The 12,775-nt window shown below is 40.2% G+C and overlaps 1 protein-coding gene across 1 annotated transcript in view; it reads right to left on the reverse strand.

Annotated features, from left to right (window-relative positions):
- Positions 1-32: 32 nt before the first annotated feature.
- LOC143274005 (guanylate-binding protein 1-like) overlaps positions 33-12,775 on the reverse strand; it is a 30,965-nt gene continuing 18,222 nt past the window's right edge. The window contains exons 4-13 of the mRNA XM_076575077.1: positions 11,369-11,578; positions 9,330-9,457; positions 8,808-8,917; positions 8,252-8,452; positions 7,710-7,948; positions 6,858-7,138; positions 6,053-6,265; positions 4,854-4,956; positions 4,389-4,582; positions 33-204 (exon numbers count right to left, since the gene is read on the reverse strand). Of these exons, the coding sequence (XP_076431192.1) occupies positions 181-204; positions 4,389-4,582; positions 4,854-4,956; positions 6,053-6,265; positions 6,858-7,138; positions 7,710-7,948; positions 8,252-8,452; positions 8,808-8,917; positions 9,330-9,457; positions 11,369-11,558 (1,683 nt within the window). The 5' untranslated portion in view covers positions 11,559-11,578 and the 3' untranslated portion in view covers positions 33-180. The remainder of the gene's footprint in view (positions 205-4,388; positions 4,583-4,853; positions 4,957-6,052; positions 6,266-6,857; positions 7,139-7,709; positions 7,949-8,251; positions 8,453-8,807; positions 8,918-9,329; positions 9,458-11,368; positions 11,579-12,775) is intronic.

Raw genomic sequence — 12,775 nt, forward strand, 5'->3', positions numbered from 1 at the left:
TTATGCCTAGCTGCCTAGATCTCTTTTCACTATCAGCTTTCAACACTTATTCTTGGTTGCTATAGTTATTCTTCAACAATGTCATAAATGTGTAAATGAATTCTGGTCATTTTTATCATCCATTATCCTCTTCATCCCCTTCAGAGATAGGCTGGGTCCATTGTTAACGTGGAGTCTTCTCTAGATCTCCACGTTATGGGCTCCCTTTAAAAGAGAGAGAGAAAAAGAGAGACAGAGATAGACAGACAGATAGACAGAGCCCTAAGGTTGCCAAACTCATTCATGAATTTGGTGACCTAAATACTGACAATCTAGTATTAAAATGAGCAGGACTGCATTAGTCCATTCAGAGGTTACTTTTCCCTGAGGGGACATTAACATTAGAAAAGTCAACCCAAGATACAGCACCCTTTACAATAGCCATAAATAATATAAAATATCCTAGGGGTAACTATAACCAAACAAGTAAAATACCTGTGTGATGTAGATGTAACCAACCATCTTATTAAATAAGAAACACAGACCAATGCAAAGAGGAAAGCCAAGAGATCAGAGCTAACAGCCTAAGAGTCTGCTGCAGCTAGCCTCTTCAGCCAAGAGACCTCTCCGAAAGAGACCTACTTCCTGTCTGTTTGTCTTTATATAGACTTCCTCTTCTGCCTTCTCATTGGTTGTAAACCCAACCACATGACTGCCTCATCACTGCCTGTCTGTACAGACCTCCAGGTCTTCTATGGTTGGTATTGAGATTAAAGGTGTGTGTCTTCAATGCTGACTGTATCCTTGAACACACAGAGATCTACCTAGTTCTGTCTACCAAGTGCTGGGATTAAAGGTGTGCACCATGAATGCCCAGCTCTGCTATGGCTTGCTATTAGCTCTGACCCCCAGGCTATGGATATAATTTTTCTTGTATTAGTTATAAGCTTTTTTTTAATTTTAGATAAAAGAGGGGAAATATGGTGGTATTGTTTTCCCCAAAATATTGTGTACCCTAATAAAATTATCTGGGGTCAGAGAACAGAAAAGCCACTAGATACTTAGGCTAGAAAATGTTGGCACTCACACCTTTAATCCTAGCATTCCAGAGGCAGAAATCCATGTGTTAAAGGATGCAGCCAAGCATGGTGACTCATACCTTTAATCCCAGAAAGTGAGCCTTTAATCCCAGGAAGTGATGGTAGAAAGGAAAGATATATAAGACGTGAAGACCAGAAACTAGAAGCATTTGGCTGGTTAAGCATTTGGCCTGGTTAAGCATTTGGCTGGTTAAGCTTTCAGGCTTCTAGCAGCACAGTTCAGCTGAGAGCCATTCAGATATGAGGACACAGAGGCTTCCAGTCTGAGGAAACAAGACCAGCTGAGAAGTTGGCCAGGTAAGGTTAGCTGTGGCTTGTTCTGTGTCTCTGATCTTCCAGCATTTCACCCCCTGGCTCAGGTTTGATTTTATTAATAAGACTCTAAGATTCTTGCTACAGGATGACAAGAACTTTAAGTCTTTGAAGGGAGAAATTGAAGAAGAGACGAGAAAATGGAAAGATCTCCCATGTTCATGGATAGGTAGGATTAACACGGTAAAAATGGCAATCTAATCAAAAACAATCTACAGATTCAATGCAGTCCTCATCAAAATCTCGACACAATTCGTCACAGACCTCAAAAGAACAATACTCAACCTGATATGGAAAAACAAACAAACAAACAACAAAAAAAAAACAGGGTAGCTAAAACAATCCTATACGATAAAGTAACTTCTGGAGGTATCACCATCCCTGACTTCAAGTTCTACTATGGAACTATAGTAATAAAAACAGCTTGGTATTGGCATAAAAACAGACATGTGGATCAATGAAATTTAATCAAAGACCCTGATATAAATCCACACACCTGTGAACACCCAATTTTTGACAAAGAAGCCAAAAATACACAATGGAAAAATGAAAGCATCTTCAAAAAATAGTGCTGGCATTAATGGAGGTGGGCATGTAAAAGATTGCAAATAGATCCATATCTATTACCCTGCACAAAACTCCAAATGGATCAAAGACCTCAACATAAATCTAATTACACTGAACCTGATAGAAAAGAAAGTGAGCACTAGTCTTGAAAACATTGGCACAGGAGACTGCTTCATGAATATAACACCAGCAACACAGACACTGAGATTGACATTTAATAAACGGGACCTCCTGAAACTGAATAGCTTCTGTAAGACAAAGGACAGAGTAAATAAGACAAAACAGCAGCCTATAGAATAGGAAAAGTTCTTCACCAATCCCACATCTGACAGAGGGATGATCTTCAAAATATATGAAGAACTCAAAAAATTAGACATCAAAATACCAAACAACTCAAATAAAAAATTGACTACAGATCTAAACAGAGAATTCTCAACAGAAGAAACTCAAATGGCCAAAAGATATTTAAGGAATTGTTCAACATCCTTAGTCATCAGGGAAATGCAAATAAAAAAGACTCTGAGATACCATTATACATCTGTCAGAATGGCTAAGATCAAAAACACTGATGACAGTTTATGTTGAAGAGGATGTGGAGTAAGGGGAACACTCCCCCATTGCTGATGGGAATGCAAACTGGTATAGCCATGTTGGAAATCAACATGGCAGTTTCTCAGAAAAAACGGCAATCAATTTACCTCAAGATCTAGCTATACTAATCTTGGGCATATACCCAAAGTGTGCACAATCATACCACAAGGACTCTTGCTCAACTATGTTCATAGCAGCATTATTCATAGTAGCCAGAACCCAGAAACAACCTAGATGCCCCTCAACCAAAGAATGGATATGGTAAATGTGGTACATTTACACAATGGAGTATTACTTATCTGTAAAAAAAATAATGACCACATGAAATTTGCAGGCAAATGGATGGAACTAGAAAAAATAATTCTGAGTGAGATAACCCAGACCCAGAAAAACAAACATGGTATGTACTTACTCATAAGTGACTATTAGTAGTAAAGTGTAGGGTAACCAACCTATAATCCACAGCCCCAGAGAGGCTAGATAACCAAGAGGACCCAAAGAGGGATGTATAGATTTTCCTGGAAAGGGGAAATAGAAAAGATCTCCTGTATACACAGGAGGTGTGGGTGGGGAGGAAGTGGGGATGGGAACTTGAGGGAGCAGGTTGGGTAGGCTGGGTGCAGGGAGCAGTTTGGGGGCAGGACAAAGGGCTAGGGAGAAACCTGGTGCCAGGTAAACTCCTAGGAATCCACAAGGATGACCTAAGACCCCTAGCAATAGTGGAGAGGGTACCTGAACCGGCCATCTACTGTAATCAGATTGGTGACTATCCTAATTGTCATCACAGAGCCTTGATCCAGTAACTGATGAAAGCAGATGCAGAAATCCACAGTCAACCAATGGGCTGAGCTCTGGGAGTCCTCCTGAAGAAAGGGAGGATGGATAGTGCCAGTCAGGGGGATCAAGGTCATGATGGAGGAACCCACAGAGACAGCTAACCTGAGCTTGTGAGAGCACATGGACTCTGGACCAACAGTTAGGGAGCCTGCATGGGACTGACCTAGGCCCTCTGCATGTGTGTGATAGTTGTGTAGCTTGGTCTATTTGTAAGGCTCCTAGCAGTGAGATCAGGACCTGTCCCTGGTGCTTAGCTGGCTTTTGGGAACCTGTTCCCTGTGCTGGATTATCTTGTGCAGCCTTGATACATTGGGAGGAGCTCAGTTCTATCTCAACTTGATGTGCTATGCTATGTTCAAGCTCATGGGAAGCCTGCCCCTTTCTGAATGGAGACAGAGGAGTGGGTGGATGGGAAGCAGGGTAGATGGGAGTTGTGGGGAGGGGATGGGAGGAGAAGGAAGTGGAAACTGTGGCTGGTATGTAAAATAATGGAAAATGTTAATTAAAGAAAAAGAAAGAAAGGTCAACCCAAACCTGCCCTTGGTACTACAACAGACAAGGGTAGCCACCATTGTCACTATCAAGGCATGACAAGAATGCCTTGACTCCCTCAGATAAATGGCCCTGTAGAATTCAAGGTCTTGGATGTTTTAGTGGTCTAGGCAAGAGGGTTTTCTGCAATGCTTAATGAAATGAATTGCATTAAGAATCCTGTGGGGCTGGAGAGATGGCTCAGGGGTTAAGAGCACTGGCTGTTCTTCCAGAGGACCTGGGTTCAATTCCCAGCACCCACATGGCAGCTCATAACTGTCTGTAACTCCAGTTCCAGGGGATTTGACACCCTCACACATACATACATGTGGACAAAACACCGATGTACATAAAATACAAATAAAAAAAAGGTTGATTTAAAAAAAAAAAGAATCCTGTGATATTTAGCCCTATGCTGTGCTTTTGATTGAGGACAGTGGATGATGATGCTGACGTAACACAGCTGAATACCTGTATTTTAAGGGCCAGAATCCTCCCTTGCTCCTCCACTATCTGAGTTCTTTCCTGCTCCATCTTCTCAGTCAACTGCCTCACTCGTTCCTGATGACATCTTTCTTTTTCCTTCATCATCTGCATGTGCTTCTCTTCCATTTCCTCCAATATCTTGACAGCAGCCTGTGCAGACTTAGCTTTTGCCTGTTCCGCTGAGGAGAAAAAGGGAAGCAAAGTAAGTCCCTCTTCATTATCTCTTTCCTTGTTCTCCACTTCTGAAGAGCAAGCTGTGTGACTTTATAGAGAAAACCACATTCTTTGAGGTAAACGTAATGTCGATGAGTGCATTTGCCAAACTGAGCAATGACTTCAGAAGCCAAGACAATCTTGCTCTTTGTGCTCTTGTCTAATGACAACAGATTTAGTGGAGAGTGTTGAAACTTTTAAGAGATATTACAGTCTGTTTCTTGGGCCAGTTCTCACCTTCAATCTCCTTTTGCTTTACTGTGAGAGCCTGGTCTCTCTGCAGAATTGTCTCAGCCATAACCATGTTGGACTTCAGGTATGCCTGCAGAATCTCTTCAGCCTTGGAGTCCCAAGAACACAGGTTAACAGAAGGAAATGGTGCAAGTGTTTGTTTCTGTCTGTCCCTGACATCTTTTCATCAAGGAGCTATGCTTCTTGTATTAGGTAGTGCTGGAGCTCAAGTCTCCCTGTCACATGCTGCCACAAAGGCAATTGTGAGACCTTCTAGAAAGAGTCTTGTAAGAAGTTATAGGGACATTAAAACAAAGAAAGTTGGGCCCTTCAAATGGACAACCATTTCCATTACTGGTAATTCTAGAACTATGGCTCCATGTGGGCTGAAGATGCTCAAGAATGATGCCTTCATGGGAAAAGCAAATTAGAGAAATGCTGGAATGTCTTTCTGTATGCTGTGAATATATGTGGCTCTGATTGGTTGATAAATAAAACACTGATTGGCCAGTAGCCAGGCAGGAAGTATAGGTGGGACAAGGAGATGAGGAGAATTCTGAGAAGAGGAAGGCTGAGTCAGGAGACACCAGCCCGCCGTCCAGGGAGCAGAATGTAATGGTACACAGGTAAAGCCATGGAACATGTGGCAACATATAGATTAACAGAAATGGGCTGAATTTAAGTGGAAGAACTAGTCAGTAGTTAGCCAGAGCTAATGGCCAAGCAGTTTTAATTAATATAAGCTTCTGAGTAATTATTTTATAAGTGGCTGTGGAGTCCTTAGTGCCAGACAAGCACAGGAAATCCTTCAGCTACAGAGGAATTGAAACAGAGCAAGAAAGGAGAGAAGTGAAGGCAGATCCTGTTTCCCTTAAAGCTATCTTGAAGACTAAACTTATAACATATCATTTCTAGTTAAGCAACAACCATTGCATCTCTGTCCTCTGTAACATCAAAAGTTTAGCTGTTACTGTAGATTACCTCGTAATCCATGTCATTTGAATGCACTTCCTTTGGTGAGCACTTGAACACACTCGATGTCATTAATGGACTCCTTTGGCGGTTTTTTTTTTTTTTTACTGGTTTAGAAAATGAGTGCTATGCCTACAAAACTCCACATCCATGTGCAATCACGTATGGTCACACTGGTGTTCCAAGAATGCATGCCAGTAGCCTCTCAATGTTAATAGACAAAGCTTAATTACCTGTATCCCTTTCCTGGGTTCCCTAAGGTACTTTTCCTTCAGCTCTTCTCTTTTCTCAACAAAGAGAAAATATCCACCTGGCTGAGAATAAGCATCCTTTGTCACTGCTTCTTCTAGAGGGCTGAAGATGTTCCGAAGTAATTGTGAGCACCTGTCCGATGATAGTTTCACGTTCTCGTTACAGATGCCCTTCCACTTCTTTTCTAGCTGAGCCTTTAATCCAAAAATAGGAAGCAAAACAAGAGTAACAGGAAAACTTTAGTTCAACCCCAGAACTTGAGGCAATTCTCCTTGAAGACTCTTCATTCTTATGGCAGAGCCTCATCTTTTCCCTCAACCTGACTTTCTCATGCAGCCCTTTCTCCATCTAAAGGGTGTTTAGCACAATCACAACTACTTTTACAACACATGAATGAAATAGTTCTATTTCAAAATAGACCAATCATCACCATAAAGGGAATATATGTGATACAACATTTTCTTGGTCAAGTTTCTTTGATTTTGTTTATTTTGACAGTAAATCAGTATGACGTCAGGAGGCATTTTATCAAATTGAAGCTTCCAATCATCTCTTATATGTGTGCAATTAGAATGAAGATTGTAAATATATATATATATATATAATAAATTATATATTTCAAAAGCTTTAAAATTTGAGTCCACAAGGAAAGTTCTTTTAAATGATTATTAAAAAGATGACTATCACTATCTGGTAACAAGTGCCTCTCAAAATAAATGCCTGATATTTCCTCATAATATTCTGAATTTCACAATCCCTATCCATTTAAACATGGCATAAATTTACCAGTAATTCCTTTTTAAATGAATGGTCTTTGTCTTTAAAGGAAGTCCTGAGGAAGATTTCTATGGCCTCTCTCTCACAGGTCCTGTGATGATCCAGAAGCTCCTGGAGGGTCTCTGTGGGCAGCTGCACCCTCTGGCTCATCTGCTGGTCATAGTGGGTAATGGCCTTTTGCACTGCAGCTGAGTTCTCTATTTTTGCCAAGGCCAGGATTGCATTCTCCATGCAGGGGAGATCCCCACTTCTGATGGCATTGATGTATGTGAGCACCAGTTTCTCTAGTCCTACATTTAGAAAACAGGTGATAATATTTGTTTTAGAGTGAAGTAGTCTTCATATTTTATAGTTCTGAGCATGTCCACAAATAATCAATAAACTCCTCAATAGCATGAATATTAACCAGAAACCTGATAGCAAACCTGATGCGCACTTCCAGTTTAGCCAAGCTCAGTATTGTCCAATAGAACTTTAAGGTAAACTAAGTGTTTTGTATCTGTGACTCCCATTACCACTAGGCCCTACAGCTATTTTGCTCTCAAAATATGGACATGTGCATTGAATCTGTACTCTATAAAATCAACTTACATTTAAACTAAATAGTGTCATATGTCTTTGGATGCCAAATTGCACAGTGCAAGTCCATTTTGGTAGAGAAATGATATGGATAGAGTCTCTTCACTTTGACCTACATGAACTTTTCAAAGACACTAAATTTTCTTACCCCCAAATTTAAGTTATTAGTTTAGGATACCTAGAATTTTCAAAAATTGTCAAAAATGAAGTGACTGGGTGTTATTTTACCAGCAAGGAGTGTACTCTCTAAAGCTATCAAGAAGGACTGAGCAGGACACTCACGAGTTCCAGTGACCCCAATGCCTCCTGGGAGAGCTTTAGCCTTGGAAGAGCTGAGGATGAAGGAACAGAACTCAGCTGCCTGCTGCACAAAGTCATAATCCAACTCATCATCGTGCAGGTTCTCAAGCTCAGAAAGCTTCTTCCACCCAGTGGGTGGACAGAAGACAAAGCATTTCTTCTTGGGGAAGAACTTTCGAATACAGAGTCGGGGCAGGTTGTAATTTCTATCTTCTTTGCTGGTACCTGGAGAAAGTAAAGAAAATATAGCCACACAGCTAGTAGGGTGTTGATGTGTTACTTATGGCTTTCTTCTAATAAATGTTCCTTCTGTTCCATTTTTTTTGTGATGTTAAACAAGTTGATCACAGTGCAGAGTGAACACGTCTCCATTGTCAGGGAACTTGATCATTGAAATTGACATATTGAGACAGATACAAAATAAACTACTTCTAAGAAATAGTCTAGAAAATAAAATAGTGAATACTAACACCTGCAAAAAAAGTTCCTGCTACTCTTCTCCCTATTTTCCAATAACAGTCCAGGTACCTTGTTTGAGCTTCAGAGAATGCTCCAGGTATTCATCTGCTGTGAGGCTTTGTCCATCTGCTTCAAGCCTTACAGTCACATCCCTCAGAGTCCATACAAAATCAGGGAAGAAGCTCACAAACTCAGCTGAGTCCTCAACCCCATTGCTATGAGGTGAGGATGTTGTTCTGATCCGATCTGTCAGCTCTGTCACATATCTAAGAAGCTAAGGAAGAGGGTCCAAGGTCCAAATCCTCATATTAGATTCATCTATTCCCACACTCTGTATTGCCTTCCTCTGATCCAATTATCAACCTATTGATAGGTGTATGACATGTATCATGCCCCTCTGCATTTAGATTTATATGTATATTTATAATTTAACTCTACAGGATACATAGGCCACTGTCCTGTTAACAGAAGAGTTTCAGTCTTTTAGTCTCCCCTCCTTTCTCTCTCTGTCTCATGTGTATGTGTGTGTGTGTGTGTGTATACTTATGCTCTGTGCTACATAAAGGATACTGCAAATTACTCAGGAATGTTTCTCCAGGGAATTAAAAAAAAAAAGGATACTGCAGCTGGTCCATGGCCTGCTGGTTGATGGCTCCCATGCTGTTGTACACAAAGGTGCTGCTCAGAAGTACAGCCAGGGCAAAGATCCAGCAGTCATTCTGGTTGTCACCCTGGGAGTCAGAACACATATGGGTCAAGAATATATTCTATCCTTATGCCACTTTCCAGATGAACTATAACAAAAGTACAATCATGTAGAGTGTGTCTAGAAGAATTAGAAAAACCTATATAATATTTATGATCTATGCAAGGCATCCAAATTCAAATACAAATTTCTAAAGAAAATGACAATTTTATGTGCATTTTTATTTATAATGATTCTGATTAATGCTGCTAGCCTGTTGTTAGCCCCACGAATACTGTTTACTAACCACATTGCTCTTCAGTGATCCTTGTAAGATTTTTCCTCAACTCTGGTAGCTAAATTTAGACACGTTAGGTAAATATAAATGAAATAGCATTAAAAGCTATCTAATATAAGAGATGAGAGGATGAATTGCAATTACAGCCCTCAATCCTTACTTTCTCAACATCTCCCAGGCCCTCAGTGTCAAGCAGAACTAGGGTGTGTCCTGCCTTCTGGGGATGAGGGACACACCACATCCAGATCCCTTTGGTGTGAGACTGCACTGTGGAGCCCAGAGAGAAGCCTGTAGAGCATAGAAGAGAGAGGAGAGGAATGTAGTTACTATCAGGTATTTCAAGAAATTGATATAAAATTAGCATACTAAAGGCCAGTACATCTAACTAAAACCAAAGTTTCAGCAGAAAAGTAAGTAGTTTCCAGTCATTCAGCATGCAAGAGGCACACATCCATCCAGTTTTGCACCAAGATTGTAGAAACAAGTCAAATTCCTGAGAATGCTGTGAATAAAGCTGTGAAGGTAAAATATAAGTTGCAGTGGATACTCCAGGATGCAGGACATGCCAGGTCTGTGTGGCATCCACTGAGAAAAGCTAGAGGTACTGAGTGTAGCCGGTCAAAGATGGAGGATATGGTTAGGAACAAAACTAAAAACCCCTTGGAACGTACAGAGAGCCTCCACCTGCTCTGGCTGCTGGGTGTGGAGCTTGGTTTGATCTTTGAATTTTATTGTTTTTGTATGGTCTTTCCAACTATTCTATTTATCTTAGGAATGGGGATTTTTATTCTTTGCTGTCATATATTGGAAGTGTGTAACTGGTATTTTGATTTTCCACAGGATCACAGCTAAAACCTTGAACCTCAGAAGAGACATTGGAATTTTATATGCTATTAGAACTTTGTGAGTATGAGGGCTTTGGAGATTAAATCCAATAAATTTTGCATTCTGAGATGTCCATGAACCAGTAGGGGCCAGAGGCAGAATGTTATGGTTTGTGTGTGAACCATCCACCTCAGGTTCATATGTTTTAATACTTGGTCCCCAGTGGGTAGTGCCAGTTTTTGGAGATGTAGACCTTTGGAAGGTGAAGACTGGCTAGCAGAAGACCTCTGATGGTTAACAGTGACTCTAACGTGGGTCTTGTACTTATTGTTGCCTAAGTGTGATATGAATAATCCCGAAGCTTCCACCGCCATGGGAGGAACTGCTGTGTAAGTCTTCTTTACCATAATGAACTGATAGCCCTTTAACTGTGAGTCAGAGTAAACCTGCCTTCCTAAAGTTGCTTCACTTGGGTATTTGATCACAGCGACAAGTAGAATACAACCTAAAATAATTGTGTGAACTAAGAAAAATTTTTATACCAATATTCATATTAGCATTAGTCATAGCAGCCAATGGTTTCTGTGTACAGATGAACAGATAACAAAATTGTTATACACATACAATTATTCAACTCGAAAAAAGAAGGAAAATTGGTATATGTTCTAGCAATGGTAAGTCTTGACACTACCATGTTAAGTGAAAGAAGCAAGTTACAAAGAAATAAATCTAATGAGTCCACTTATGTGACTTTCCCACTGCTGTCAAATTTAGAAATACAGAATGTCAGATAATGCTAGGAGATGGGCTACAGATGGATTTCATTTCTCTAGGGGAAAATGAGATAGTTCTAGGGAGAGAGATGGGTGTGATCGATATACAAAATTATAAATTTACCTACTGTCACAAAACTGTATATTTGACAATAGTTGTAAATTTTATGTTAGATATTTTACAATAATACAAAAAAATCTAAAGTAGACAATATGGATTACACCTTTTTAAATATAGACACCAGTGGAAACTTGTTATAGAAACATAATGACATGTTAAAGTTTAATAATACAGAAATTGGTAATTTTTATTACTGCTTTCATCTAGAAAAGGAATGATTTATGTCTTTAAAAGGAAAACTGTGGGCTGATGGTGATGGTGTATGGGCAATAACCCCAGCACTCTGGAGGCTATGGCAAGAGAATCATGAGTTCAAAGACAGCCTGAGTAGCATAGCAAGACCCTGTCTTAAAGACAAATAACAAATAAACAACCAACTCAACTGTGGCTGAAATACTAAATTCTTCACACTTGTATGCTGGAAGCTGATGATGTGAGTGGACAAAGGGGACCCAGCCCAGCTTTGTTGGTGGTACTCACCTGTGTTCTTCCCAGCCAGCTTGTTCATCAGGTAGGATTTGCCAGTGCGGTAGAGGCCCACGATGGCCACCACCACCACAGGCTGCGTGATGGCCGACAGGGTCTCCAGGGCCTTCTGATTAGGCCTCAGTTGTCCTTTCACATTCTCAATCAAGCACATGGGATCTGGCATGCAAGTCTCTGAGGCCATTTTTCAGGGTTGTCTCCTATCTTCAAGTAGGATTAATTATAATTAGTCTTTAGCACTCAGAAGGCAGAGAACGAAAATTCTCCACAGTTTTGCATCTATCAGTGACTGAGTGTGTGAAAATCTGTATTCATTTAGAAAGTTATAAAACTATTAAAAAGAATGGTATGTAAAATATCAAAACAATGATCTAACATTCTACTGCTCTCATACTCAAATATTCCACTCAGTTTACCATTGAAATTTTTCCTTATTAAAAAATTTATACTATACACTCTGAGACCCAATACCAGCTGGACAAGCAAGGTATACCCATTGGTACAATAGTGAAATACACACATGGAATAGCCAGCTTCTTTGTGATTAGATCTGAGGCTTGATCCATGAAAGAAAAGTCATGCCTGGTACTGTCAATATGCTCAAAGGCTCATGGCTGGGAGGTCATATGCCCTTGGGCAGAACTTGCCATTGTTTTACTGTAAATGGACACGTTGTCAAACTACTTTCTACATTTTTGTGCTTATTCTCATAGATTAGTGCTGCTCTCAACCTTGGACAGAGAAGCTTCCTTTTGGAATAGTTAATACAGAGATTCATAACTAGACAAAGTGCTGAGGATAAGTGACTATGAGTAAGTACAATTGATGAGTGCTGAATTTTCAGCCCCACATTGGAAATCTAGGTTACCCCTGCCCAAGACTCAAGGAACATCACGGGAAAGAGGAGCAGAAAGAATGTTAGAGCCCCAGATGAGGCTGTGAAACAGTTTCTTCTGTACATGACACAGCCCTGTACTCCTGAACTCACAGTAGTGGTAGTGAATGATCTGTAGAAGATTGACCCCATCAGTCTTGGGTCCATTATGGATAAGGAACAGGCTGTTGAAGCCCCACCCATACCTGAGAAGCTATTGGCAGTTAATACCTGGTGGAAGGAGGGACTGTCCTTAAGTAGTGTAGTACTGTTTTAAGTTGCCCATGCTCCAGTAAACCTACCACACTCCTGCCTATGTGAACAACCACAATTAAACTCAAAGAATCATTTTTTTAAAAAAAGTGTATGAGCCACCAAAGTAGAATGTATGGAGTTTAATGCAAAATAAAAACCATTTTATTTCATCTCTATTAAAAAGGTTTGCTTTATTAGAAAATAAAAACATGAATACAGGGTTCTGTGCCTGTTTGAAAGCTTTTCTTCAACAGAATAAGTATAAAATAAAG

This window comes from Peromyscus maniculatus, chromosome 6, assembly GCF_049852395.1.
Source record: "Peromyscus maniculatus bairdii isolate BWxNUB_F1_BW_parent chromosome 6, HU_Pman_BW_mat_3.1, whole genome shotgun sequence".
NCBI lineage: Eukaryota > Metazoa > Chordata > Mammalia > Rodentia > Cricetidae > Peromyscus > Peromyscus maniculatus.